Source organism: Penicillium antarcticum, assembly GCF_028974205.1.
Source record: "Penicillium antarcticum strain IBT 31339 chromosome Unknown utg000005l_segment0_segment0, whole genome shotgun sequence".
NCBI lineage: Eukaryota > Fungi > Ascomycota > Eurotiomycetes > Eurotiales > Aspergillaceae > Penicillium > Penicillium antarcticum.
In genome coordinates, this window is record NW_026695303.1 from 2,560,951 (window position 1) to 2,586,272 (window position 25,322).

Sequence of the window (25,322 nt, forward strand, 5' to 3'; positions counted from 1 at the left end):
TGCAGACTGTAGATCGTATAGCCTTATCGCTTGACCCGTCCCGGTGACGTAGTCTAAGACACAGCCAGTATCAAAAGTAGTCAAGTATGCAAATATAGACTTGGACTTACAAAAGAACATGAACAAAGACAAAGAAGAACATAAAAGCACACCGCACCCTCGAACCCCACTGGGCAAAAAATAGTTCACACGTCACCGCCTCGTTATCGAGTTCCAAGGCGCCCTTACCTCCTTTCTTTTCTCTGCTTTTGACTCTATACTTGACTCTTTGAGATTGCCAATTTGCGACTCCAGCGACTCTCCTCATCCTTGTTTCGGCACATAAGGCCCGAGAACCCTCCCCCCGCCTCCTCCTCAATTCCCTTCGGCCCACCGGTTTGCCACATCTTCTACTCAAGTGTCCAGCTTCTCTCCTCAACATATCTTTATCGCATACTTTGAATCACCATGTCGACCACTGTCGCGCCTGAAAAAGCCCCAGATGACTCTTCCAAGCTCAAGACGTTCCTCTCCATCCTCCGGAAGTATGTCTCTTAGGTCGCCCCGCACCGCCGTTTCTAGGCGCTAACATACTGGCTACTAGGTTCGTGGGTGTGGCGGATATCGCTTCGGTTCGCTTTTCACTGCCAGCGCAACTGCTGGAGCCGAGACCGAATCTCGGTAGGTCATTACTATGCTATCCTGTGTGGAGTTGGAGGCTAACGGCTTGGTGGCGAAGAATACTGGCATTACCTGGACCGACCGGAGACCTTTGCGAGGTCAGCAACGCCCATATTTGGCAGACGCTCATGTGCTGACCCAGGAGCTACAGCATTGGCAAGTCGGATGATGAGTTAGGTCGTATGTTGGAGGTGTTGCGCTTCTGGTTCACTAAGGATCTGGTATAGTTCCCTGCGTCGGTTGCCTGGAATATATCGCTAACCTGATTCCAGAAATACATCAAAGGGAAACCGTGCAAGCCATACAACTCTACCCTGGGTGAATTCTTCCGAGTGAGTTACGCTACAGGTATTCCATTGGTAATGTGCTGACACCCTCTAGTGCAGCTGGGATGTCAATGACAACATCCCCGAAGAACAAAACCTCCCCGGAATCAGCTCCTCGAGCGTTCAAGATGGCGACGACAAAGTCAAAGTTTGCTACCTCACCGAACAGACCTCCCACCATCCCCCAGTCTCGGCCTTCTTCATCGACTGTCCCGAGCGGGGCGTCACCGCGCGCGGATTTGACCAAATCAGCGCCAAGTTCACAGGCACCAGCATTCGCGTGAGCCCCGGCCAGCACAACCTCGGAATCTTCGTCAATATCGAGAAGAGAGACAACGAGGAATACCAGTTGACTCATCCAGACGCCCACCTCGGTGGAATCCTACGCGGTGCGCTGGCTATCACAGTCGCCGATACATGCTATATCTCCTGCCCGAAGACCGGTATGAAGGCAATCCTTCAGTACATGGAAGAAGGATGGATTGGCCGGTCACAAAACAAGATGGAGGGTGTGATCTTCCGCTACAACAAGGACAAGGATACCGTGACAAGAATCAAGGACGTACCAGAGAACGATGTCATCGCTCGCATCACCGGGTCTTGGCACGGAAAGATATACTTCACCTTGGCAGGTAGCAAGGACGCCCGTCTTCTCATCGACATCGCGCCTCTCTTCCCCGTCCCCAAGAGCATGCCTCCCGCTGAAGAACAGCTATCTAATGAGTCTCTAAAGTTCTGGGGCGATGTCACAAACGCCATTGTGGACAAACAGTTCAGCCAGGCCACCAAGTTGAAACAAGACATCGAGGAACGACAACGCGAGCGCGCAGCAGAGCGCAAGGAAAAGGGCACAGAGTGGAACCCGCGTTTCTTCACTGGTGCCGTGACACCGCTGGGGAAGCCCGAGTTGACAGAGGAGGGACAGAAGGTCTTGCAGGGCATCAAATCTGGCGAGTACACTTTGACGGAAAGTACAGTGAAGGGCGCATAGATTGTTGTAATTGTCTCTCTTCCTTCCCTCGTCTTTCGGCTTGTGCAGTTCACAAATGTGGCGTATCTGGCATGCGATCCATTACACACTCGGCGTCTGTTTCTCATTTTCTGCTGTGCTTATTCATGTCTGGCTTGTGTTTCCGTTACTTTCTTCATCACATACTTAGAACTTGCGCATCTTTCTCGCTTTAGAACTCTGTTTGGGGCTGCTATTTCGTCGGAGTAGGTGGCCGATGGAGTGGTTGATGAGTATTGCAATGAAACCATTGCATATCCTGCACTTTATGCTTGCAGAATCAATATAGCAGAGAGTCTTGCTGGGTTGGTCCAGTGTATAGAATGTAATCAAGGTACGTATGTTCATTGGGATGAATGATGGACATTATGCATTGCTTTAAACCCTCCAAGACTGAACCGACAACGCCAGAATGTACAGACCAGACCCATATCATCAATTACATCAACACATAAGCTGTCTCTGATTAGGCTGCCGCACCGACGACCTTGAACCCGGTACTGACGGTCTTGGTGATCTCCTCGTTCTTGTGCGGTAGAAGGGAGAGGGCATAGGCGACATCGTTCCATTGGCGTTCTGTCTCGCAGCGAGGAAGTCGAGCAGCCAATTTGTCGGCCAGCTGGCGAGCGTGTTTTTCCTGGAGAATATTAGCTGATTTCATCAACAAAGCCAAGGTGTATGATCTTACCTTTTCGACAAAGCCGATCAAGAATTTGACAATCCGGCGAAGAGATGCCTCCTCTAAGTTGCGCTCTGCACTCAACAGACTGAACATGTCGACGAAGTGATTGTATACTGCATTGTCCTTGGTTGCAAGTTCGGTGAAGAACATGCGAGCCAGATCCGCAATCTTCTTGTCGTCGTCCTCCAGACACTTGGCCATCTCACCCAACTGTCCCTTGACCTTGACTTGACCGGCCAGAATGAGGAAGGTGAGAGTCATGAGACACGTCCGCTTGACAGAGTCGTCATCATCATTCAAGCGGCGGTAAAGGAAGTCTGTGTTTTCATCGATGAGATGGTTGAAGCAGACCGCCATGTCACCCAGGGCGATCACAGCATTACTACGCACGATGGGGTCCTCGGACCGTTCCATGATTGTGATAAGGAGTGGTAGGTTCTTCTCGCAGTACTCGGCAGAAACGCACATGAGCTTGGCCAGGCACAGAGTGGCAGAGGCCTGGAGATCACGATCCGGGTAAGCATTGTTGTTGGCCAGAATCTCTGTTACAAGAGGACCAAACTTGGCCAAAAGCGAGTTTTCTCCGTAAAGAAGTTCACGCTCTCGAATGTGGGCCATAGCATCCTGAAAATCATCTTCGGTGGTTCCACCGATGAGATCAAGCTCGTCCTCATCAGCATTATCCTCCTTTTGGGGAGCGGAGGCAGCTTTGTTCTTCTCTTGTTCAACTTTGCGACGCTTAAAGTCAAGTTCGCACAGTTCCAGATGGACAATCTGCTTGATTGCGATGTGGCCAACGACGTACAATAGTTGCGAGAGCGCTGCGGAGGCGGGCTTAGGCTTGGACCCTTGTCCCTCGCTCGATGCGGTTCCAGGACGCTCCTCTTCGCCATCAGCAGCGGAGGTATGCGAGGAAGGTGGGCGCTGTTGAAGGTGTGGTTGGAAGACGAAGATTGTCTTCCGTCGAAGAATGTCTGAGCAGAGTACATCCGGGTGCTTGGAGAGAGTGTAGATTGCATTGAGCGCGTGCTCTGCTACTCCATACCATTCCTTGCTGTTTGTCTCAATCTCAAGCATGGCAGCAAGCTTTACCAGCACAGAGTGGTCACTGGGCAATTTGGTAACTCCAACCTCCTTTGACTTGGCTTGCCGCCCAGGTATCATGCGTCGCAGGGCGATACAAGTATACTTGGCGAGCACAAGGTCAGACTTTCCATGGCCACTCAAGCCAATACGAAGCATGGCTTCGATCTCCTTGACCACAACTTCGGGGTCTGCCAGAGCTAGCATGCCGAGCACAATGATGGAACCGCGGCGCTGGGTCTTCGAGATCTCCTTCTTCTGGATACCATAAACCTGCCATAGCTTGGCAATGACTGCTTCTGAAATATTTCCAGCCTTCATCATCGTGCTGAGCAGTTGCTCAAGGCAAGTCAACTCTGCAGGTGTCGCGCCAAATGTCAGACTGATCATGTTGCGAGCAATATAGTTGGCGGCATCATTGGGACTGAAAGAGCCTGGTGCATCAAAGAAGAGACCTTTGTAACAGTCAATCAGATGGGTTTGGACACCCTTTCCTTCATCACTGTTGCCCTTGGTCCAGATCAGACGCAGCATGCGACGAATTCCACCACGAGCCGTTTCAATCTTGTACGCATCAAGAACGACAAAGAAGTCCATGGCTTCAATAACCTCGCTCTTGTTCCGTGAAGACAGCAATTGCGACACAATAGTAGACGCCGAATGAAGTACTTCAATAAAGCGGATGGCCTCATTGTAGTACTTTCGCGTCAGCTGGAGACGTGTCAACAACTCAGAAGTTGCAGCCTGTTCTTGGGCTTTTTGGATAGCCACAGCCTTTTCCTCTTCGGTCATTCGGGGTGCTTTTGAGGGTGAGTCGTCTGGCAACTGTGTAGCGTCGTCAAGCAGCTCAGGATCGACCTGTGTCATATCGCCTGCATCAAACCCAGGAGTCTCAGCAGGGCGGAGAGCGTTCAGTTCGGCATCAACTCCGTCAAGCCTCTCATTCCACTCCTTGTATGAAAGCTGTCCACCATGCATCACACTGAATGGATGCGTAGAGACCAGCTTAGACAAAAGTTTAATCGCATTACGTCGGACATTGCTACTCTTGTCTTCCAAGCTTCGGGCTGCCAGCTGAGCCGCAGACTGGCGTCTCTTAGGGAACTTTTGCTCTAAGTCACAAATTCGCATAAACACCTGGATCGCACGGCACCGGCAATAGGGGTTGATATCGAGGAAACGCTCTTCCAAGACATCGAAAAAGGCGTTGATCTGAGTTTTGTAGTTGTCGCTGGGTTCTTCTTGTCGGCTGAGATCAGCAATGAGGTTTCCGCAAACCTCGATAACTGCACAGCGGAGTGTATATGCCTGTACTTGTGAGCAAAAGAACAACATAATTTCTGTTCGGCTATAATTACCTCACTATCTAGCTGCTTTGCCAAAAGTGTCATTTGCTTGATGATCAATCTGGGGGCAAGCTCAGACAGCTTAATGATGAATGATGAAACAGACTTCGGTCCTCTTGTGTCATTAGAATTGAATTCCTTGTTTCCAAGTTCCCTAAAATTGTCAGTGTGAGACAAAACAGAACAGTGGATTGCATTACTTCAAAATTTCATCGGAGAGCTGCGGGTAGTCGTATTGTTCTGCCAAAATGTGTAGGAACTCGGCCATAGGTTCGGATAAGTGCTCAAAGTAGGTCAAACTTTGCACGATCGACGTTTGGGCTCCTATGCCAAGGTTAGCGCCCTTGCGCGAGACCTGAACCATAAAACATACCGAATGCATGACCGTGGTGCTTGACCGCAATACACAGAACCTTGAAGGCGTGCATGCGAATAGCCATGCTCTTCACCCGCTGCTCACTCTCAAGGACCAGATAGATGGTGCGCGTGAAGAGATTAATAAAGGTATCGCGGTCCGACGTCGTCAAGAAGATGCGTCCGAGCTTGAGCTTCATCACCTTACACATGGTCTCCATGGAAATTTGGATCTGCGGCGTCCAGTCCCATTGTCCATCCTTGGCCGATTTTTTGGACTTGGGTCCACCTCGTCGCACGGGAGCTACCTCGGTGGGTTTTTCGGCTGCCTTTACCTCAACAGCAGATAGAGCCCACTGCAAAAGAAATCCGTACATTTCCAGCAGCTGCTTGTGGGCCTGGATGGCATCCTGTTCGTCGGACTCCAAATCTCCATGAATGATGTCGGCCTCAACGGAGAGGCCAGAAACAACCAAATCTAGAAGTTTGCTCAGGGATTTCGTGGGTAGGACTGTGGAGTACCTGCCAGTGTAAAAAGGTTCGTCAGAGTCGATTCCTGACGGGCGAAAGCCTCCATGGGTAAGTTGGGAAGGGACCGGGGCGCACTTTAGCAAGAATTGGAGTGAGTCAAATACGGATGCTCTCGTTAATCCTTCGGGGTTCTCTGCCACCGCATCCACAATCGGGTTCAAAACATTGTCAATTAGCGCGGGCGAGATTGACTCCGGATCCGATTCGCAATCCAGCAGTTCCGGGTCTGCATCCGGGGTAGGGAGTGTCGCAGGATCACTCAAGTAATACTTGAGTGATTCGTTGATGTCGAACTGAATCCTGTCCTCCATGGTTGTTGTTGCGAAGAGATCAAAGCGGGGAGGAAAGTTGTTGATAAGGCCGATTGTTTGGATTTTGCCAAAAAGGGCCGATCCTTACATAATCTTATGTAACTCGTCATAGTTTACCGCTACTGCAGCTTCCCCTCCTTACCGCCTTGTATCGATCGATCTGCCAGCCATTCTGAGCCCATTGTACTGTCACCGTGCGTTTTGCCCGCATACCTACCGCGTTTGGATTATTTTGGTAATTGATCTTAGAAAACAATCAAACTTCGAAGAACTTCCATAATCACAACATAGAGACGCGGCACCCCAGGCCATATTCTTGACTTTTTAAGACCTTTCCGAACCAAAACACGACTAAACTCTTTTCATACTTGCCCTCGGGAGCTCATTCAAGCCATGTCGGCCCTCCGCGCCGCCCCAGGTGTGTTTGAGTTGCAGCGCAGCAGCTCTTTTCAGGAACCACAGGCATTGCAGCCACAATACACACTAGCGGAAGAGGATGATTCGGTTGCTCAAGGTGCTGCGCCTCAAGAGGAGAGCGAATTTGAGGAAGAAGTGGATGAATCTGTTCGAGAAGACATGAGAAAGCTCGAGGATACCTTTCCAGGAATTTCGGACAGGTTTCGTCTAGTGAACAGGATCGGAGAGGGTATGACTCGATCTCATATCCCTTGTTTACATGTTTGTCTAAATGTTTACTAACGGGCAAACTATAGGTACATTTTCCACAGTTTACAAGGCAGAGGACCTACACTACGACCACTACCAAAACGACTGGGATATCTTCGACAAAGCACAACAAGATACATATGACAGCCCACCGTCTAAACGAAGACGAGTACAGGGTGACTCAAGTGGGCGGAAAAAGGCACGGTTCGTCGCATTGAAGAAGATCTATGTGACGAGTAGCCCGCTGCGGATTCAGAACGAGCTGGAGTTGCTACATGATCTCCGAGGTTGCGGGTCTGTCTGTCCACTTATCACTGCTTTTCGATACCAAGATCAAGTCGTTGCCGTGCTACCCTATTTCCCACATACGGACTTTCGCATCCAGTATCGAACATTCATGGTAGCAGACATGCGCCACTATCTACGATCTCTTATGACTGCATTGAACTCGGTCCACGAACATGATATTCTCCACCGTGATATCAAACCAACGTAAGTTTATTGGTTTCATTTGGATCTGCTTGCATACTAATGTTTGTGTCAGCAACTTCCTCTACAACCCAGACCTGAAAGAAGGTGTCTTGGTTGACTTCGGTCTTGCAGAGGTATGACTTCTACTTCCACATTACTATACACGTACTGATAATTTAAACAGCGCCAAGGCTCGGAATACACCAGCCCATGTCTCTGTACTCATCAAAACTATGTCCGCCGGAGCCGGATACTCTCCAGTTACTACTCCAAGAACCCCCCTCATCAGGATTGTCAGCCGGCTACCCTCAAAAAGACTCACGGCCGTCGAGGCGGGCAAACCGTGCTGGCACTCGAGGCTTCCGAGCCCCAGAAGTTCTTTTCAAATGCACATCACAGACCACAAAGATCGACATGTGGTCTGTGGGCGTTATCCTCTTGACACTGTTGGGACGTCGATTCCCCTTCTTCAACTCCGCAGACGATATCGATGCAATGATCGAGATGTCAAGCATCTTTGGTACCCGCCGTATGAAAACCGCAGGAGCCATGCACGGACAGATCTTCGAAACAAACATTCCCACTATTGGAGAGAAAGGCTACAGTTGGGAGAAGCTGGTGAAATGGTCAAGCTGTGTGGAGGACCTGACAGAAAGTGAGGAACAGGCAACACGTCTATTGTCTGGCCTGATGGAACTGGACCCATCCAAGCGTCTTAGCGCCGCAGAAGCCTTACAGCATGAATTCTTCACAAACCCCATCCATCATGATGTCGAATGGGGCGGTAACCCTGAAGAGAGTGCAGACTCGGCAGAGGAAGACGAAGGGGAAGATGAAGCAGACGAGGTCGCTATGCTATGAGACCCGATTTATGTACGATATGTGATATCGATTTGACGCCATACGCTATTCTGTTCATACCATGCAGATTCTAATCGCTGCAAATGCATTATCATTTATTCCAAATGCTCAGCCTGCTTCTCCAAAGTCATAATGTCCCGTTTCCGCCGCATGCTTAGTAGCACCCCTCTCTCCAATAAATGTACCACCACAGACGTTGCAGCGCACAGTAAATCCAGAAGTATCGGTGTAGTAGTGTTTGCCCTGGAGCACCTTGCATAACTCCTTGGCTTTTTCCAAAACAACAGGGTCGACAGCCTCAAAAATCTTCGTGTCACCATCGGCCAAGGGGTTGGCACGAGTGTATGGCGGAAGGGAGGGCGAAAGGGCGAGAACGTCGTAGTGAATTCCTGAATAGACGACGATACACCGTGTAGGTGCACCTTCGTTAAACTGGAACATGTTGAGAGTCTGTACGTCAATCGAGCAGATCTCGATGTTAAAATATTCACTGAGAATCTTGAGCTCGATGGCACCACCCCAAGAATCCTCGTTCTGGATCCACTGGCAATATTGGTCCGGTTTCTTGCCTAGAATGGCTGCTGTGTATTCTGTTGGGTTTGCTTGGATGGCGCCTGCAATGATCGATCGAAGCTCGACCATTGTGTCCATATCGCCCATTACTGCTGCGCCGACTGCTCGGAAAAGACATGAGTTGTCGTCGGGCATGACGCGGAGAACAAAGGTTCCTGCATGTTCTGGAGAAGCGATCTCTGGCGGGTCGTCGGCGTTATTGGTTTGCGGCTTTTGCGACGACGTGGACGGTTGCGACAAGGTGGCCGGTGCCTCTCTCGTTGGTTCGCTAAGAAGTTTGGTCCCCTCTTTCGGAGCGACGATAAGTGACTCTCCGTTCAGCTTGACCCCTGTTTCTGAGATGGTCTGGTCTGGTTGGAAGCTGCCAAGCTCGAGCGGTTGGAGAGGGTATCCATATTTCACATCAAAGGCAGTTAGACCAGTCTTCTCCGCAATTTGGTCTTGCAGATCTTTGATGGTTGCAGAGTCGTCTAGTGTGACAGTTGACTGGCCCGAGGGCCCGCGCACTCGGATTCTCATGATGCGATGAATGGTATATATGCGATAGAAGAGATGAAGAGGAGAGGAGGCGAGAAGCTAGGGCGGTGATGCGGACGTCCCACCGATAGATATGACGATGCCGTGTGGGGTAGCTGTCGGAATGCGATGCAAAGACCCGACAAGCAAAAGTCCCTTTGTAGCTGAGATTCTAGCAAGCTCAAGGAAGCTTTGGCTTGGTTTGAAGAATTCTTGGGGTCTGACATCCGCAAACAGAGCTTAGTATACGGGGTACAACGAGCCAAATGAGGTAGTATCAGCCCATATCAAGGGTCAGAGCTGACATCAATACAGATATGAACATGTAAATAATGGCAGCCATGTAAGGCAATACCATCCTGGAGAAACATCATGAATAGAAGATCTGAAGTGAAGCAATTCCAGCGCAAGGTTGTGAAATCAGATTACCGTATGTAACGTCAAAGTCGGCTGACTCAGCAGCAGCTTCACGCGCTCGTGAAACATTCTCCGACTCCCCCTACGATACAACTTGGGCAATTCGCTGGACCTTTTCTAGCTGAGCGCTCACCTGATTATCGCAGCGTCCAAATCTGTGCTTTGCGTGGAAACGCGCTCGTTTCCGACATGGATGCATCCGAGCCAGAGTCGCATCCCCCGCGCGAGGAGCCCATCAACTCCATCGAGGATGACGGTGTGATCACCAGAGAACTATGGAAGTCGATGATGGATGTGGTCATATCGATTTACAATTACCGAGAAGATGAGTAAGTTATTTTGAGAAAGCTGTGTGAACCTTTGGTCTGACATTGTTCAGTGGCCATGATCCGTCGCGATTGTTCCATCGCAGTGTCAACAAGCGCTTTGTTCCGGACTACTACGATATCATTAAGGAGCCAATGGCTCTCAGTATCTTGAAAGCACGCATCAACAAGCGGGAATACAACCATTTTTCGGAATTTGTCCGCGATTGTGCTCTGGTACGTCAATTGCGCCCAGATCTTCGGTTCGTTGACTGACATCTTTTAGATCCCACACAATGCGCAAACCTATAACAGACCTCGATCACAAGCTTACGAGGATGCGCTGGTTATCAGAGTATGTTACACCCAGGGAAACCCATTGACTGACCGGTAACTAACGGCAGTAGGATGTTTTTGCGTCCGAGTTCAGGAAGCTAGCTGCGCAAGGTGTGATTTCCGCCCAGGAAGCAGAACTCCCCGATCTAGGTGAAATCCCCGAGGCCGATCCTTTACCTGATGACGACGAAGAGGAAGAGGAGGAGGAGCCAGAGGAAGACGAGGACGATGACGAGGTTGAGATGGATGGTTCTGAGGATGAGGGCCGAAGAAGGAAGAAGCCCGGTCCCAAGCCTGGGTTCAAGCGTGGAATGGCTCAGAAGCCGGAGCCAGACCTGCGAAAGAAACGCGGCCGCCCTCCACGCGTGGATACACCCATGGAAACTAGAATCAAGACCATTCTCAAGGGAATCCGCAAATTCAAGGGTGCTGGTGGCCACTTGAAGATCACACACTTTGAACGACTCCCCGACAAAGCTACTTACCCGGATTATTACATGGAGATCAAGGATCCTATTGCTATCGACATCATCAAGCGCAAATCCAAGCGCAAGAAGTACAACTCGGTCGATCATTTCATGCGGGATCTTGATCTCATGTTTGAGAACGCCAAGACATACAATCAATCCGACAGCGAGATCTTCAAGGATGCTGTCGATCTGCAGAACGAATCACGAAAATTGGCCGAGCAAGAAAAGAAGAAGCCCGATAGTGAGTTTTTGATGGAAGATGGCCGCTTCCCTCTGCCCGATGGTATCCTTCACCGCGGTGAGTTGTGGAAGGTTGGAGATTGGGTTCACATTCAGAACCAAAACGATGTGACCAAGCCGATTGTTGCGCAGATCTACCGGACATGGCAGGACTCCGAAGGGGAGAAATGGATCAATGCATGCTGGTACTACCGTCCAGAGCAGACCGTCCATCACTTCGAAAAACACTTCTATCCTAACGAGGTCGTCAAAACTGGACAATATCGGGATCATCGAATTGATGAAATTGTGGACCGTTGCTTCGTGATGTTCTTTACTCGCTACAGCCGTGGTCGCCCGAGGGATCTCGCGCCAGACAAAGAAATCTACGTCTGCGAGGCTCGCTACAACGAGGAAAAGCATAAATTGAACAAGATCAAAACATGGGCCAGTTGTCTACCAGACGAGGTGCGCGAAAAGGACTACGAGATGGACCTATTTGATGTTCCGCGCAAGATCAAGAAGATTCCCAGTCCGATCAAGCATCTTCTGAAGGACGACGCAAAAGAGACCGACGACCTCCCCCGACCGACTTGGGGAACAGACAACGCACCCCCTGTCGTCGGCGCCGTTCACCGCCGCCCCCGCGATGAGAACGTAAGTTGTGCTACAAATCACTTAAGACAAAAACTCATAACTAACTTTCAATAGGAATCTCCACCACCAGAACCAACTCCATCTCCACCACCTCCACAACCTATGGCAGTCGCACCACGTCAATCCATGGGCCTACGAGACTCCGCAGCTGCACTCCAAGCACGCTCGCCCGCAGCCCCAATTGCCACCCAGACATCACCCGGTCCAGGTGCCTCCCCGGGCTTCCAGGGCCATATGACCCCTGCTCAGATGTACCAAGCATCTCTCAATCGGCGACCGAGCAACTTCGCCGCCCCGCAAACGCCAGCAGGCTACCAAGGCCTCCAGGCCCCGATGGCCTCAGCTCAACCCTCGCCATACAACTACTCAGGACGCATGCAGGCCCCAGCCGCAGTCTACAACCCCAACGCGCCGCGCCCAGTGGAAGTATTCCACCTCAGCGACGCAGCCAACGCCTCAATCCCAGAGGATATCCGCCACCAGTTCCACTGCGATGACCTTGGTCGCGTTCTTTTCTTCTCTGCCCCGCCAGTGGATTACATCCCGGCTTCGCCACAGACACTCGGCCACTCCCTTAAGTACCTGGCCACCAAAGACGACCATCAGAAGAAGGTCGAAGAACGTAAGCGCAAGCTAGCCGAAGAAAAGAACGAGCGAGAAGAAAGCGCAAAGCGTCACCGTGCCAATATCGAGACTGCCCTAAAGACCCGTGTCGATGCTCTCGCCGGAAAGGCATTCGAGACCCTCGTCTCACGTGTCGTGTCTGGTACGGATCAAATCTACAAAAATCAAGCAGATGGTGCTCGTGCTGCAGATGTGAGAACACGCGAGCGTGTCGTTCTAGCGGATCAAGTGGCCAGAGAGCAGACACAGCAGATTCAGGCTCAATCTACCGGCGAGGGATTGGTCAATCTGAAGGGGAGCGCCATGTACCTGGATGAGATGTAGATGCAAGGAAACACAGAGGTGAACATAGTCGAGGCTCGGCTTGGTTTTTGTTATGACTGGCGCAATTCTTTTCCTGGTTCAGGCGTCTTTCTGGCTGGGACTCCTGGTTTCAATGTATGATTAAGTCCGTAAGAATGATTTTCCTATTGTTCATATAGTCATGATTTACTTAGGTGCAATTCTGATTGGGTAACTGTAGTCTTCGTTACTAAGGAAATGGCCAAATCGGCTACTAGCTGTGTCCATGAATTTGTATACAATGCCATGGATAGACTCTTGGGCGTTTCTACAGTATACGAAGACTTGAAGCCGTTTGGTGCGTTGTTTTCGCCTATTTTTGCCCATTTTCGAGTGCATCGGAATAGTAACATGAATTCGATTAACGGCAGAGAGGTATAAAGGGATTTGTAGTCTATGACTATGATGAATAACATCAAACTATCTCAATTAGGTAACTTACTGTACACAATATACACATATACCTCAGAAGGCTTTAGAAAATCTTTATCAAATCCGGTGGTTATTTATGTATTATCAAGTGCATTTCGTGCTCATTGTGCTGTCATAAAATTTCATCTCAATTCAATGACAGCAAGGCTCCAACCACACGAATTTGATAATGGCGCTAATGTTGAACCTGGCAAGAGGCTGAATCCATCTTTCCTGCTCGGATGCAAGGTAGATAGAGCCCAAAGTGAAAATGCCGGATGCACCGGCCGTTCTTCACTCCATCCCCGGGTACTTCATGCTTCCTCAGCATATGCTTGACCCCATTACCAACACATGTCATGCTCTCTACAATCAGTGGAGGCAGTGCATCGGCTCGAGCCATTGCCCCTGACACGCTACTCAAGCCCGATGGCCAGAGGCAGAGTCTTTTGAGCAACATGAGGTAGTCGTATCCGTACCTCTTGAGACATAAGCATTTGGTGTATTTGCCGTGGCCTATCATTTCGAAGAGTGCATCACCTAGCATCATTCTGGCATTGCTTCTTTGTTCTTCTAGCAAGACTTTTTGCATGGGTCAGACACAATTTGAGCCAGTAGGCCTAGTTTAGAAGCACTCCCGGACAATTTCCCAGTCTAGCACAGACTGAACGTCTTCGGCCGCAAGATCAAGAAATGAGCCACCGTATGTGAGAACTAGTGCGCTCGTGTTCTTCTTGAATGCCTCGGCATTTTGGAATATGTATGCCGCAGCCGTGAGGTGTATAAGACCCCTAGGAGATTCATCCTTATGGGCTAACCATGCGTCGCTTGCAAATTCCAGGGCACCGAAAAAGTCATATCTGTCCACAATGACAGACATTTCGAAGATATCCTGCGCGTTTATGGGTCGAGGTAACATGTTGTTCTGGTGGTGGATGACAGCACAGATGTACTTCATTGCAATTGCGTTGTCTTCGGGCAGGGGATACTTTGCTGGATTGACCGCACTGGGTACATCGCGGTATATAGTCAGGTTGGTGAAAGTATGGTAGATGACGGTTTTGAGGCAGTCTTGAGGACGCGTGAAGAAGCGCGCAGTTGCAACTGCTCTGGTCCCACGACGAGGATGACTTCACCAGACGCAACAAAATTCACGATTACACTGGTCGGACTGTCATTTGGTTCGGTCATGTTGTCAATATTGCGGGGTTTAAACCGAAGTTAGGTTGGAGGTAGGGATGAGAGATGAGAGATGAGAGAAAAATTTCAAGAGAAAAAGCGGAAGAAAGTAGAGTGTGATTCTTGAAACTGAACTAGAGTCATGGATAAATATGTTGGATGTTGTCTGTATATATATAAGCCTCGACGCATTACTTTCGCACTACTTTGACTTCTCTTTCTTTACATCTTTCTCATCTCCTTGTTGGTCTCTTTTTTGATCTCTTTTTTCTTAATAGCTCAGGCTAATCCCCTAGATTACGCAAAGGTGTAGTGTGAAAGTACCTATTTGTACGGAGTCCGTTGATTCAAGGTTAAAATTTCAGGCGTACCGTGGATCTGGCCCGCTATAGTTTGAAAAGAGGATTTGGTAGTTGAATGTAAATCCTCTGTATAGGGCAGACTATCGGTATGCTAGCTATAATTCTCTATACATAGATCACTTTTATACCTAGAATTTTGGTACACTAGCTTCCTCGTTTCCTGTTGTTCCGTTAGTAAACTCTGTCACAAGATACATAGGGAAATGCTGGAGCCTACATTCATAATTAGGCCGAGATATTACAAGGGAGGGAGCCACAGCAGTATCCATGGCCAGCATCGAAAGCACCCAAGAAGTCAATGTTGTGGCATCCATCATTAGTTCTCCAGACCTTGGTCGAGAACTGATAGTTTCCACCACTGAATTCCTCAAAGCTAGTTGTATGTCAGCTTTTGCATCTGTGTGTTACTTTCGGGGATGTATCAACTTACTAGACGTCACATTCAGTGTTTGTGCAAGCATTGAAGCCGCCAACAAGCCAACCCTGGTATTGTGATCCAGTGGCGTAGTCAATCAGGTTAAGTTTCTGGGTAATTTGACCACCCTCGCCTTGGTTGTAGGCACCGGCGCTCAATTGGCCGTTCCAGGCAGCGGCACTGCCGGCCAGAGCAAAGGCACTGAGTAGGCTGAGGACCTTCATTTTGAATGAATGGATATCTGAAGAGGCTATGTTGAAAGGATGTCGTAGTGTGGAGAGAAGAGATAGTTGGAAAAGGATGATGGGGGCTTTCAACCATATTTATACCTTTGTCCGCTGGGAAGCAGCACACCAGATTCAAAGTACTCTGTCCATAGATTAGACCCTTAGCCTTCTTCGTCATATCATCGTAATCCTACCTTCTCCTGCACGATCAAGTAGCGTAAGATACACTCGCTCTACCCCACCAGACAGACCTGCACTTGTCTGTAACAGGTTAGGGTGGGCAAATATATCTATATTCGACTGACTAATCCTGTAGCTAGGGCTTTTAGTCGAAAGGCTAAGACAACCTTGGAAGTTCCTCTAACAATCTCTAGCAATTACAAGGATGAGACCCTACTACCTGCTACCCACCATTTTAGCCTAGGTGTTAGCAACTACAGGAACTGATCGGTCCGCTTATGACTTACCAGGGTTCAGCCACATGTAACACAAGCTATCTGGATGTCACACCCGGGATCGACATCCCGAACCAAATACTTTAAATAAACTTTAATCAAGCAGAGTTTCACACGGTATCCTATCCCTTCAGAGATGTAGTGTGTAGAGCACACGTTCAGAAAATATAAGAGGAAACAAAAGAACATCCATGGCACGAATGCTAGGGCCGACTCGTAATTCAAGACATGCAGGGTCCTCCTAATCATCGCCCGCATACCCTAGCCCACTCCACTGGACATCTCACCACCGGGGTGCTTAGTGCTGCTTAGCACTGCTTACTACATCTAGTCAAATGTTTATGCGAGCCCCCACTATCTCTTATTTGGAATTCCTCCGAAATTTATTTAGAACCTATTTAGTGGCTTCATACTATAAGCCATGATTAAAACAACACAAACACGGCAGACGGCTCTAGCGCTGACGGTTGCAATCAGCACCCCTAATATCCACCAAGATCCACTGCAAAGACCCATATTCTACAAGCGGTTAGTGACCGCTGCCGTTCCCCCTGGACCCTTGCCTACATCTATAGAATGGCAATTAAAGCCGATGTATATTACGATGGGATTGTGGATATTTGTTTTTGGCGAGCATTCCAGGCTGATACGCATTGTATAAACATTCGCTGAAAATGTACATTCTCGTGTTCTGTACACTTCCTGCTTGGTATATTTTTGGATTTTGGGACGTTGGGTTGACCGCCATAGTATTGGGCTGCAAGTATTTGGTTACACAACTACAGAAGTAAAGACTGAGTCTTTACATATTTCTTTCATATTAATCGTTGTAGTGTCACAGTTAATCGTCACATCATTCCAATTTGTCTCGAATCTCCACTTAAAGCACGTTGATAGGTTGTAACCCAAATAGAAAAAGAAAAGTATTGTCAAGGACTCGCTTGTCCAAGTTCGGAACGTGCGGACGTCCACTTCATCATCGGCAGCATCCTCTCTCCCATACAGCCTGAAAGCCACTTGCAATTTCTTGAGCCAGGTCTTCTGCTTCATAGCGTGCTTAGCAATACGAGAGTTGCTCTTTGACCTAAAAAAAGAATTCTTCCATGCAACAAATCCACGGCTCAATTTCGTCTATCAATGTGTGATCCAACCATCCTCTTTTTTTCGTGAAGAAAGCTCCCAGGATGCAGTATATGGGTCTTTCCGAGGATAGTATTTCCAATGCTTGTGCGGCTTCTCTTAGCCTAGGGTCGACAATAACCCAAGAGAGGGTTTCATCCCCGTCACTGCGTCGTGTAACATATCGCTACCCTCGAATCAATCGACGGCGCAGGTCACTCAATTCCTGGAGGGGAGCTTCAAGGTGGCATACTCTGCACTCGCAGGTAAATCTTCTGCTTTGAAGACTTTCGTTGCGCTCACTTCGAGTCATGTAAATCGTAAGAAGTGGATGTGACTCCTCACCAGAATCAATATCATTGGTTGCGAACATTTCTTTGGTATCGTCGACGTTGTCTGATGCATTTGTGTTCGGGGCACAAGAATGGTTGAAGCGGGAGTTGGTTGGGTAAAGCGCGAATACTGAAGACTCGCTCACCAGAGACTGGCGAATGTAGAACAAGTTTTCAGAAACCATGAAATCAAAGCTTCCGACAGGCATTGCGTCCCATATAATACAGTATGGTTTCTCACTCACGCAAGATCAAGGATCTTTTCTGGATGGGTCTTGTGGCAAAAAACCCCATGCTTTGCCTGGTGAGGGCTTCAACTCGAATGGAGCATTGCTGGGCAGTTTAAGCCAACGATAGGCTAGAACAGACAGATAGTTGGGCGAAGGCTTTCATTTGATTCGACAATAAAGCTCACGGTAATCAGCAGCCATGGCAGCAAGGTGTGACGAGATTTGACTGAAGAATAGACTTGGATGCGGATGTGAGGACGTTCGAGAGATGAAACACGGCGTCCACTTCACTTTTCACTTAACGATCAAAGCAATGGGCAGCTTGCAATTGCAACGAAGACCATTTCAGAAGCAGTGGTTGTTGATGGGGCAAAGATGAAAGAAGAGGAAAGACGTAAACAACATCTCGAGGCAAACGTCTGAGTATTCAGCCAAACTGAACAAGTTGGGGCAACCACAGCAAACAGGTTACCACACGCTATAATACATCTAAAGTTGCCTTCCACGGTTTCTACCTAAAATACAGCAGTTGATAGACACGTTTTGGGGTTCTAATCTTCAGCGAGGAATACTGTGGGCATCACGTTGCCATATACATCATGTTTACCGCCTATCTAACGCCTTCAAGATCCCTCGGATTTGTTTCGATTTGTTTGTTTCCCCGAAATCAAGAACAACATGCAATTGACTAGCATATTACAATCTTGTGTTGAGGTTCTAAGACTAAGACGGTTATGTTCACAATTAAACCTGCTGGAGCAGTACAATCTTATAGAACCGACTCCCACTCCCGAGTGAACATGAAGAGAGAAAAAAGCAAAGAGGAAATCAATGCAGGACACTAAGTAAACACCGGGATTGGGTCGTGAATTCATGAACTGAATGAAGTAGAAGTAGAAGTAGAAGTAGGCAGAAAAATAACAAAGAGTCGAGATGACAGCCCATGTACATGATAGTCGAGAAAAATAATCCCTATGGAGTAAACACAAAAAAAAAAAAAAAAAAAAAGCAAAGAGATTAATACAGTAGATGGCTGGCCGGAAGCCCAATGGAACATGTGACATGACTGGTCTAGATGATTTCGAGTGTGATCGGGAAAAGAAAAGATGCTGTTGGGCCAGTTCTATGAAGAGGAAGCTTTTGTTGCCTTTTTTTGTTTTTGCCAAACTAGATTCTCGTGAGAAATGTCAGCCAAGGTTGTATTTGTCTTGGAATCCTCTTTTTTTGATTCTCTTCTGATGCTCCCTTATGCGTCCAATTGAACTCCAGTTTCCTTTTTTTTTGTCTTTTGATGTGTCAACATCGCCCACGGGCGTGGACATTTCTTGGGGCGTATCTTCGTGATAATTGTTTGAACATTGAACAAATGAAGCGGCTTAGGCGGTAGCCGCTTCTTCGTTCTCACCTTACGGGGCGCCGCTCCGCTTGTTACCCTCTTCTTCTTCCATGGAGAAGACCAAATCACTTTGCTCTTCCTCTTCGATCTTGCTGTTGGTGACTGGAGAGGAGATAGTCCGGTCAATGCGAGCAGGAGGAACTGCAGTGTGGCGAGTAGGAGGGTGGAGGGACATGCCTCCAAGCTGCTCGGAGATCATCGACATCGAGGATTGGCGTCCAGGGCTTGAAACAAACGGCGAGCCATCATGGGAAGCACGGCTACTGCCAATAGGACCAAGGCTAGGACTGCCAATTGGGTTCAATGACGATTCACGCAGAGGAGATCCAATGTGGAAAGAAGAAGAGCCATGAGACTCCTCTTCTTTGCGCTGGCGCTGCTTGGCAAACAGGGCCCCAAAACGAGACGGACTCGATGCCAAAGGAGAGCCGGTCTTGGAAAAGCTAGTGCTAGTCATACCAAAGCCGCTGATGTCACGGTGACTAGAGCTCAGATCGTTGTCAGTCCGTGAGAGTCGACGCAGCTTCTCCTGCGGGGTGAGAACATCGTCGTGCAAGTTGACCGGCAAATAGTCCTCCTCCATCGGGAAATTCTCATCCCAGTCCTCAAGGGCGGTGGGTCGGGGCACACTAGCAGAAAGTATGCGCGGTTTGACAGAACGGGCAGAGTGCATGAACCGGGGGCCAATGGTGTCCTCTGTGGCTGGAGGCGACGATCCAATGTTCGAAGAAGGCTTTCTTTGGAAGCTAGAGCCGTAAATGTCGTGCAAGTTGCGGAAAGCATTGTTCTGCGCTGGTCTCTGGGCCGGAGGCGATTCCAATCCAAATTGCGATGGCATCGAAGCAGCCACCGGACCGTAACGAGCAGCATGCGAGATACCCTGGCTGTCGAATGAAGCCGGGAGCCCCGCATCGAGAGCGGTAAGGTGGTTGTTGTTGGGCGACATCGGGAAACGAACATCTTCGGCTGGGGACCCATACTTAGATCCCGCATCGGAGGCAAGGCCCGTGTCGATCGTCGGAATCGCATCATAGGGGGGCTGTTGCAGGGATGCGTACTCTTCCTGCGGGGGGAGCTGCGGGGCATATCGAGGCTGCTCGTGACCGTTCATGCGCTGCTGCGAGAGAACAGAGTTGGTGAGAGCTGAGTCCTGGTTAACATATGCTTGTGGATTCACTCGACCACCCAAATTGAGGTGGCCACCCATGTTTCCAGTCGGTCGGTTGACTCGTCGTCCATCGGGGAGGATATGCGCCAGTGCGCATTTGGCGCCGAACTTGCAGTTTCCCTAAACCAGATCATAGCCCCGTTAACGTCGGAAAGCCCCAAAATGCGAATGGTAATAATTTTAGCGTCCGTATAGATCTCCTACCTTTGTAAAGTATTTGCATGGAGCGTAGTCAATTCCTGCATCAGTGGAGTGTAAGAATGGACAAGCGGGGCCTGCCTGACAAGCACCCTGGCGGAAGAATTTGCATGGAACATGTTTGGTGTCTGCACAGGCAATTGACGCAAATAATTAGCCTGCTGCTCTCTGTCCAGAAAACTGGAGTATTTGAGTGTCAGTGAAAATTTATTCACTTACTCTTGTTGCTCTGGTTCGGAGGACTGCGGGCAACGTCGAGTCCCGAGTGACTGCGGGTATGACCGTTCTGAGGCGCCGCCCCAGACGAGACTGGGAGAGGCGCACGACCTCTCATCTCTGCTTGAATTTGTTGACGAGATGAAGGAGGACGAGAAGACACCTGCATGGAGAAGTGGGAGGAGGGGTTTGGAGATTGGAGAGGGGAAGAGATAGGCTCGGCGGGCGGTGGGCGGAGAGTCGAGAGCGAACCCGAGTACAAAAAAGTGTATAGATAGAACGGAACGGGAGTAAATAGTTGCAACTAACTAGACTAGTAGGGAATACGTTGCTAAAATAACATTATCTTTCATGATCTCACTTTCGCTTACGCTTTCCCCTGTTCCCATGACAAGGCCCATCTGATTTCTCTTTGCCTCCCTCCGTTGCCTCCATTCCAGATTGCTGCAAACCGTCGAATCAAACGTTCACACCGAAAATCCACGCTCAAGCAAGTCTCCGCTCAGACTGAAAGCCGTAAATGTCAAATGATGTGACCAAGTGGGGACTGGGAGGATCACCACACGATCATCGCCATCTCCTCTTATTGGAGCGTTCCTTCAAGCCCCAAAGATTCCTAGGCATTTATCAACATTCCGATAGAACTTGAAGCCTCATGTCATAGCTTACCCACAGCTCCGGGGCAGTCACGTTCTTTGGAAGAACCTCAGAGCATCGTCCCCACAGCTCGCGACAGATCCGACGGCGAATGCGGACCTGCCGCTGCCATTGTTTCCACTCGGTCTCAAGCTTTGCTCTTTCAGCCGGCGAGATTGAAACCGTATCATCCTCGTGGCGGCTTGCCAAGCGGGCCTGGATCGCTTCTTGTTCGCTTTCCAGACGGGCAATATCCTGGCGAAGATCAGACACCCGGGGTTTGGCCCTTAAGGCTGTCAGAGCGGCTCGGGCCTTCTTCTCATTGGTTTTGAATACTTCGAGTTGGTTTTGATGGTTTGCAATATCTCGGCTTAGCGCGGCTGCTGCTTGGGGGGCGGCTGTATACGAAGGATCTTGCAGTGCGTGGTAGACTGTCTGTTTACCTATGTAGGTGACATATAATTAGCAGGCTCTTCCTATAAATTGATATGACTTACCTGAAGTCTGTCCTTCAATTTCTTTCTTTTCGTGCAGATCCCGCAGAATCTTGATGGCTTGAGCTAATATTATATTAGACAAGCAGTCTGACCTTGAGATGCCAAACTAACTTTTGGTAACCTTGTTGTGGAGATTCGCAGATATATCGGTGGCCTGACCTTGTCAGTAATATGTCTTTAGCCTCTCAAGATTGGGGAGCAAACCGAATAAGGACGACTGTGCCAAACAGTGTTAGTCACTTCGAGGATACCCGGGAGGGCTAGAATAGTACTTTTGCTGGCCTATACAGACGGTAAGCTACAAAAAAAACGACTGTTTCCAGTGATACTCACGAAGATAGTCACGGACAATGGAGGCATCTTCCAGCGGTCAGCTTTGACCTGAAGCAAGCAATTAGGACTCACCTTCCTGTCCAGCAGTGGCATTGGGGTTTCCTTTGCGAGGAGCCATGATAAACGGACAGCAAGACAACAAGTCAGAAAGATGAGAGGTTGGGGGACGCTGAGTTGAGAACGGGTGCAACTATCGTAAGATCTGGACCTCACGTGGAACTACAACGAAGAACACTGGAACAACAATAACTCATAACTACTCCTGATATCTAACCCAAAATTTCAAGAACTCGAATACTATATGTCCAAAAAGATACCCCAAACTCATGAATTCTGGGTGAAAATGCAATTTTCTCAAATAATGAGACCATTCGCCTCCCGGACGACGAAATTTTGGGACTCCGGGATTATGTGTAAGGGAAGAAATGCAAAACATGACATGAACACCTGGTGTCTGCAATACAGCGGACTAAACTCATCGCAAGGAAAGATAGAAAGGGACCGGGGTATCACATCACAATCTAGAAAAGTTAGCTCTGGTTCACCTGTAAATGGACTTATTTTACTCACGCAATCACTGTCATTCTTGGCACTAGGGACACCCATTTCCTCAAAGGTCTTGGGTCCCTTGCCTGGCAGCTGGCCACTAGACTTGGCAGGTTTTCCAGCAGCACTTCCAGCTGTGCTACCAGCGGAAGACTTTGGAGGTGCTGAAGAGGTTGATGATGCAATGGAGGGTGGTGGTTGAGGTGTGGATGCTCCCGATCCTCGAGATGGCTGCCGGGATTCCATGCGGGGAGGGAACGAGGGAGATCCTGGTGGGCGTGGGGAGGCCGCAGTTCTAGGTGAAGGCAGCCCAGACTGAACAGAAGAGTGGGCAGAGACAGGAGTTCTAATAGGCTTGCGGTCTGGAGGGGCCTGGTTGATCTGTGGCGGCGGGCGTCTGCGGTCACCTGGGGGTGGCATTGGTGCAGAGTAGCCAACATCTAGGCGAGGAGTTCCGCTGGGGCTGATCATGTTGGCAGCCTGGGGGCTTGCTGGTCCGGCGGGTGCGCTCATGGGCGTGCCAGGGCCAGGCTGGCGATAGTTCATGGGTCCCGGGGGTGCCTGCCCATAGGACGGGGTACGAGACCCTGGTCCACCAGGAGAAGGACCGCCATAGCCAGGCGGGCCATTGGTCCGGAGGTTCGGGTTGACACCAAATGCAGAGCTTGGACGGGGATCTTGCAATTGGTAACCTTGACCCGGAGGCCGGGGACGAGAGGTTTGGGGACGATCAGGGTAAGGAGCAACAGAAGGTGGACCGTCAGACAAGGTCATACGCGAAGGATCCGGCATTTGGATATTCTCAGGGGTCGTATCTAAGGACCCACCTCGCTGGTGGGCTGTATATCGCGTGGACTTGATGCGCGAGACTGCAACCTTCTCGTGGTCCTTTCTGGAGAGCGTCTTTGAGCGCGAAATACTCTCAATCCGACCAGATGCATCCTTGTTGCCACTGGCGGCGGCCTTGGCGTACCAAGACCGGGCTTCTTTGATATCAACTGGAACAAATATACCAACCTCGTAGAAGTAACCAAGGGCGAATTCGGCAGTGGGAAGTCCACTCTGGGCGGCGCGTTGCGCATACGTGAATGCCAATTCATCGTTCTTCTCAAACACACCTTCATGTCCACAAAGGAACCATTTACTGATCGCCATCTCAGCCTCGGGCTCACCCTGGCGAGCTGCCAGTGCGTTATAGTGCAATGACAGCGCTGGGTTGAAGTCGCAACTCAGCTGACACAGCTCATATGCAGCACCCATTTTGACTTGGGCTTTAGCGAAGCCGTGGTATGCAGCTTTCTCAATATTGACACGTGCCAGATTTAGATCGAGAGGAAGGAAACTTTCTGGAACGCTCACTTGAGGAAGCTCGCGAGCCAAAAGCATACCGTAAACCTATGTCCAATATTAGCATACATCGAACCGAGATTATTTACAAAACTTACATATGCACCCTGAGGTGCGTTTTGGTCGCAGGACTGAGCTGCCAATCGAATGTACTCTAACCCAGTGTTGAAGTCTTGGATTTGGCCATGTTGTCCAAGGAGAATCATCATTCCGAGGCGCTGCAGAATGTAAGCCTCGGCTCAAAACACTGTTTCCACAATACTCACATAGTACGATGCAGAATCGGCCTGTGCAACACCCCGCTGGTAGTGCCTGATCGCCTTCTCCGGCTCCCCTGAGCTCTCGAACTGCATTCCGATCCGATATTCGGCACGCGCATACCCCTTCTCAGCGGCGCGCGAGTAGCATCGGAATGCCTCCTTGCGATCCTGGGGATAACCAAATTTAGCGAACTCAAGCCACATGCCCTTAATGAATTCTGCCTTGGGATGGCGCTGCTCGGCCAAAAAGCCAACGATGTTCATAGCGTCGACTCGTAGCTGCCGTTCAATCTGTGGGGTCTGCGGGCGCGGCGGCTGGGTTAAACAGAGGCGGGCTTCGTTCTGTGCGGCCACCTCGACAAATGCCAGCGCGTCCAAAGCCCATGCCAATTGCATCTCCGGGTCGGTAGTTGAAAGCACCGCCATCCGCGCGCGTTCTAAGCTGGCCTCTCGCTGTTCATCGGTGGGAGGGACGTTCGGTGGTGGATTTCGCAACACGGGGAACGGCGAAAAGTTGGGGTGATCCATGCTATCATAAGTCGCGGATTGCGCGTAGGAATTCGGGTCTTGAACCTGGCTGTGTTGTGGTGGCCCTTGGGCAGCGGACGAGGTTCGCTCGGGGAACTGAGCTTGGGCGCGTTGGTACTGCGCAGGTGACTGCTGACCACGGCGGGGGTCGCGGGCGTTATACTCCAGCTGAGCAATGTTGTCCTGCATGTGCTCCGGCACGTCGGGCATGACTCTGCCGGGGTGAATCAATACTCGTACTTTCGGCATATTATTGCAGATATATGGCAGAGAGTAGATCGCCTTACCGCTGAGGAGAGGGGGATATGACCTCCGGCATGTAGAAGTCATCCTGGCCCCCTGGATACCAAGTCGCACCCACGCGTGGCTGACCACGGCCCTGTGGCGGTCTGTTCATAGTGGAAATGAGGGGGAAACTATGGTAAGGAGAACAAGCAAAGACCAAGTATCAGACCGTGTTTCTCAACAGACATACAAGTACATTGAAGACATATGAGGGGAAAGGAGAGAAGAGGGGGGCACATCTAAATGAAAAAAGTGCGCCAAGAGAACAACTGAACCAGCCCACTTTGCGACAGCCAAACACAAACTTCTTCTTCTTTACTTCTTTCCCCACCCCCGCCAGGTCAAACACCCGCGTTTATAAATAGGGAATGGATCTATAGTCTCAGCCTCATATCTGACAGGTCTCGGACAATGGCAATGCCA

General features: G+C 49.7%; 10 protein-coding genes across 10 annotated transcripts; 3 read left to right on the plus strand and 7 right to left on the minus strand.

Annotated features, from left to right (window-relative positions):
- Nucleotides 1-447: 447 nt before the first annotated feature.
- On the plus strand, nt 448-1,977 carry N7508_005624 (putative oxysterol binding protein (Orp8); the record flags this gene model as incomplete). Its single annotated transcript, XM_058463690.1, has 6 exons — nt 448-524; nt 584-660; nt 719-758; nt 812-881; nt 933-992; nt 1,042-1,977. The coding sequence occupies 6 exons, from the start codon at nt 448-450 to the stop codon at nt 1,975-1,977; spliced, it is 1,260 nt and encodes a 419-aa protein (XP_058320168.1).
- Nucleotides 1,978-2,461: 484 nt separating this feature from the next.
- On the minus strand, nt 2,462-6,302 carry N7508_005625 (condensin subunit YCS4; the record flags this gene model as incomplete). The annotated part of the gene is made up of 5 exons (XM_058463691.1): nt 2,462-2,632; nt 2,684-5,068; nt 5,119-5,260; nt 5,307-5,430; nt 5,480-6,302. 5 exons carry the CDS (start codon nt 6,300-6,302, stop codon nt 2,462-2,464), a joined length of 3,645 nt encoding a protein of 1,214 aa, XP_058320169.1.
- A 393-nt stretch (nt 6,303-6,695) lies between these two features.
- N7508_005626 (serine/threonine protein kinase CDC7) lies at nt 6,696-8,300 on the plus strand (the record flags this gene model as incomplete). The annotated part of the gene is made up of 4 exons (XM_058463692.1): nt 6,696-6,948; nt 7,016-7,460; nt 7,513-7,573; nt 7,647-8,300. 4 exons carry the CDS (start codon nt 6,696-6,698, stop codon nt 8,298-8,300), a joined length of 1,413 nt encoding a protein of 470 aa, XP_058320170.1.
- Nucleotides 8,301-8,408: 108 nt separating this feature from the next.
- Nucleotides 8,409-9,392, minus strand: N7508_005627 (ubiquitin-specific protease OTU1; the record flags this gene model as incomplete). The annotated part of the gene is made up of 1 exon (XM_058463693.1): nt 8,409-9,392. The coding sequence occupies one exon, from the start codon at nt 9,390-9,392 to the stop codon at nt 8,409-8,411; it is 984 nt and encodes a 327-aa protein (XP_058320171.1).
- A 603-nt stretch (nt 9,393-9,995) lies between these two features.
- On the plus strand, nt 9,996-12,741 carry N7508_005628 (putative RSC complex subunit (RSC1); the record flags this gene model as incomplete). Its single annotated transcript, XM_058463694.1, has 5 exons — nt 9,996-10,135; nt 10,186-10,348; nt 10,398-10,466; nt 10,519-11,793; nt 11,848-12,741. 5 exons carry the CDS (start codon nt 9,996-9,998, stop codon nt 12,739-12,741), a joined length of 2,541 nt encoding a protein of 846 aa, XP_058320172.1.
- A 1,054-nt stretch (nt 12,742-13,795) lies between these two features.
- Nucleotides 13,796-14,361, minus strand: N7508_005629 (uncharacterized protein; the record flags this gene model as incomplete). The annotated part of the gene is made up of 2 exons (XM_058463695.1): nt 13,796-14,177; nt 14,228-14,361. The coding sequence occupies 2 exons, from the start codon at nt 14,359-14,361 to the stop codon at nt 13,796-13,798; spliced, it is 516 nt and encodes a 171-aa protein (XP_058320173.1).
- A 575-nt stretch (nt 14,362-14,936) lies between these two features.
- N7508_005630 (uncharacterized protein) lies at nt 14,937-15,350 on the minus strand (the record flags this gene model as incomplete). Its single annotated transcript, XM_058463696.1, has 2 exons — nt 14,937-15,084; nt 15,142-15,350. The coding sequence occupies 2 exons, from the start codon at nt 15,348-15,350 to the stop codon at nt 14,937-14,939; spliced, it is 357 nt and encodes a 118-aa protein (XP_058320174.1).
- Nucleotides 15,351-17,114: 1,764 nt separating this feature from the next.
- Nucleotides 17,115-17,468, minus strand: N7508_005631 (SET domain-containing protein; the record flags this gene model as incomplete). The annotated part of the gene is made up of 1 exon (XM_058463697.1): nt 17,115-17,468. One exon carries the CDS (start codon nt 17,466-17,468, stop codon nt 17,115-17,117), a length of 354 nt encoding a protein of 117 aa, XP_058320175.1.
- Nucleotides 17,469-18,895: 1,427 nt separating this feature from the next.
- Nucleotides 18,896-22,051, minus strand: N7508_005632 (zinc finger CCCH domain-containing protein; the record flags this gene model as incomplete). The annotated part of the gene is made up of 6 exons (XM_058463698.1): nt 18,896-20,173; nt 20,258-20,379; nt 20,471-20,630; nt 21,137-21,546; nt 21,601-21,663; nt 22,006-22,051. 6 exons carry the CDS (start codon nt 22,049-22,051, stop codon nt 18,896-18,898), a joined length of 2,079 nt encoding a protein of 692 aa, XP_058320176.1.
- Nucleotides 22,052-22,442: 391 nt separating this feature from the next.
- On the minus strand, nt 22,443-25,011 carry N7508_005633 (uncharacterized protein; the record flags this gene model as incomplete). Its single annotated transcript, XM_058463699.1, has 5 exons — nt 22,443-22,454; nt 22,504-23,874; nt 23,925-24,044; nt 24,093-24,828; nt 24,902-25,011. 5 exons carry the CDS (start codon nt 25,009-25,011, stop codon nt 22,443-22,445), a joined length of 2,349 nt encoding a protein of 782 aa, XP_058320177.1.
- Between the last annotated feature and the right edge of the window lie 311 nt (nt 25,012-25,322).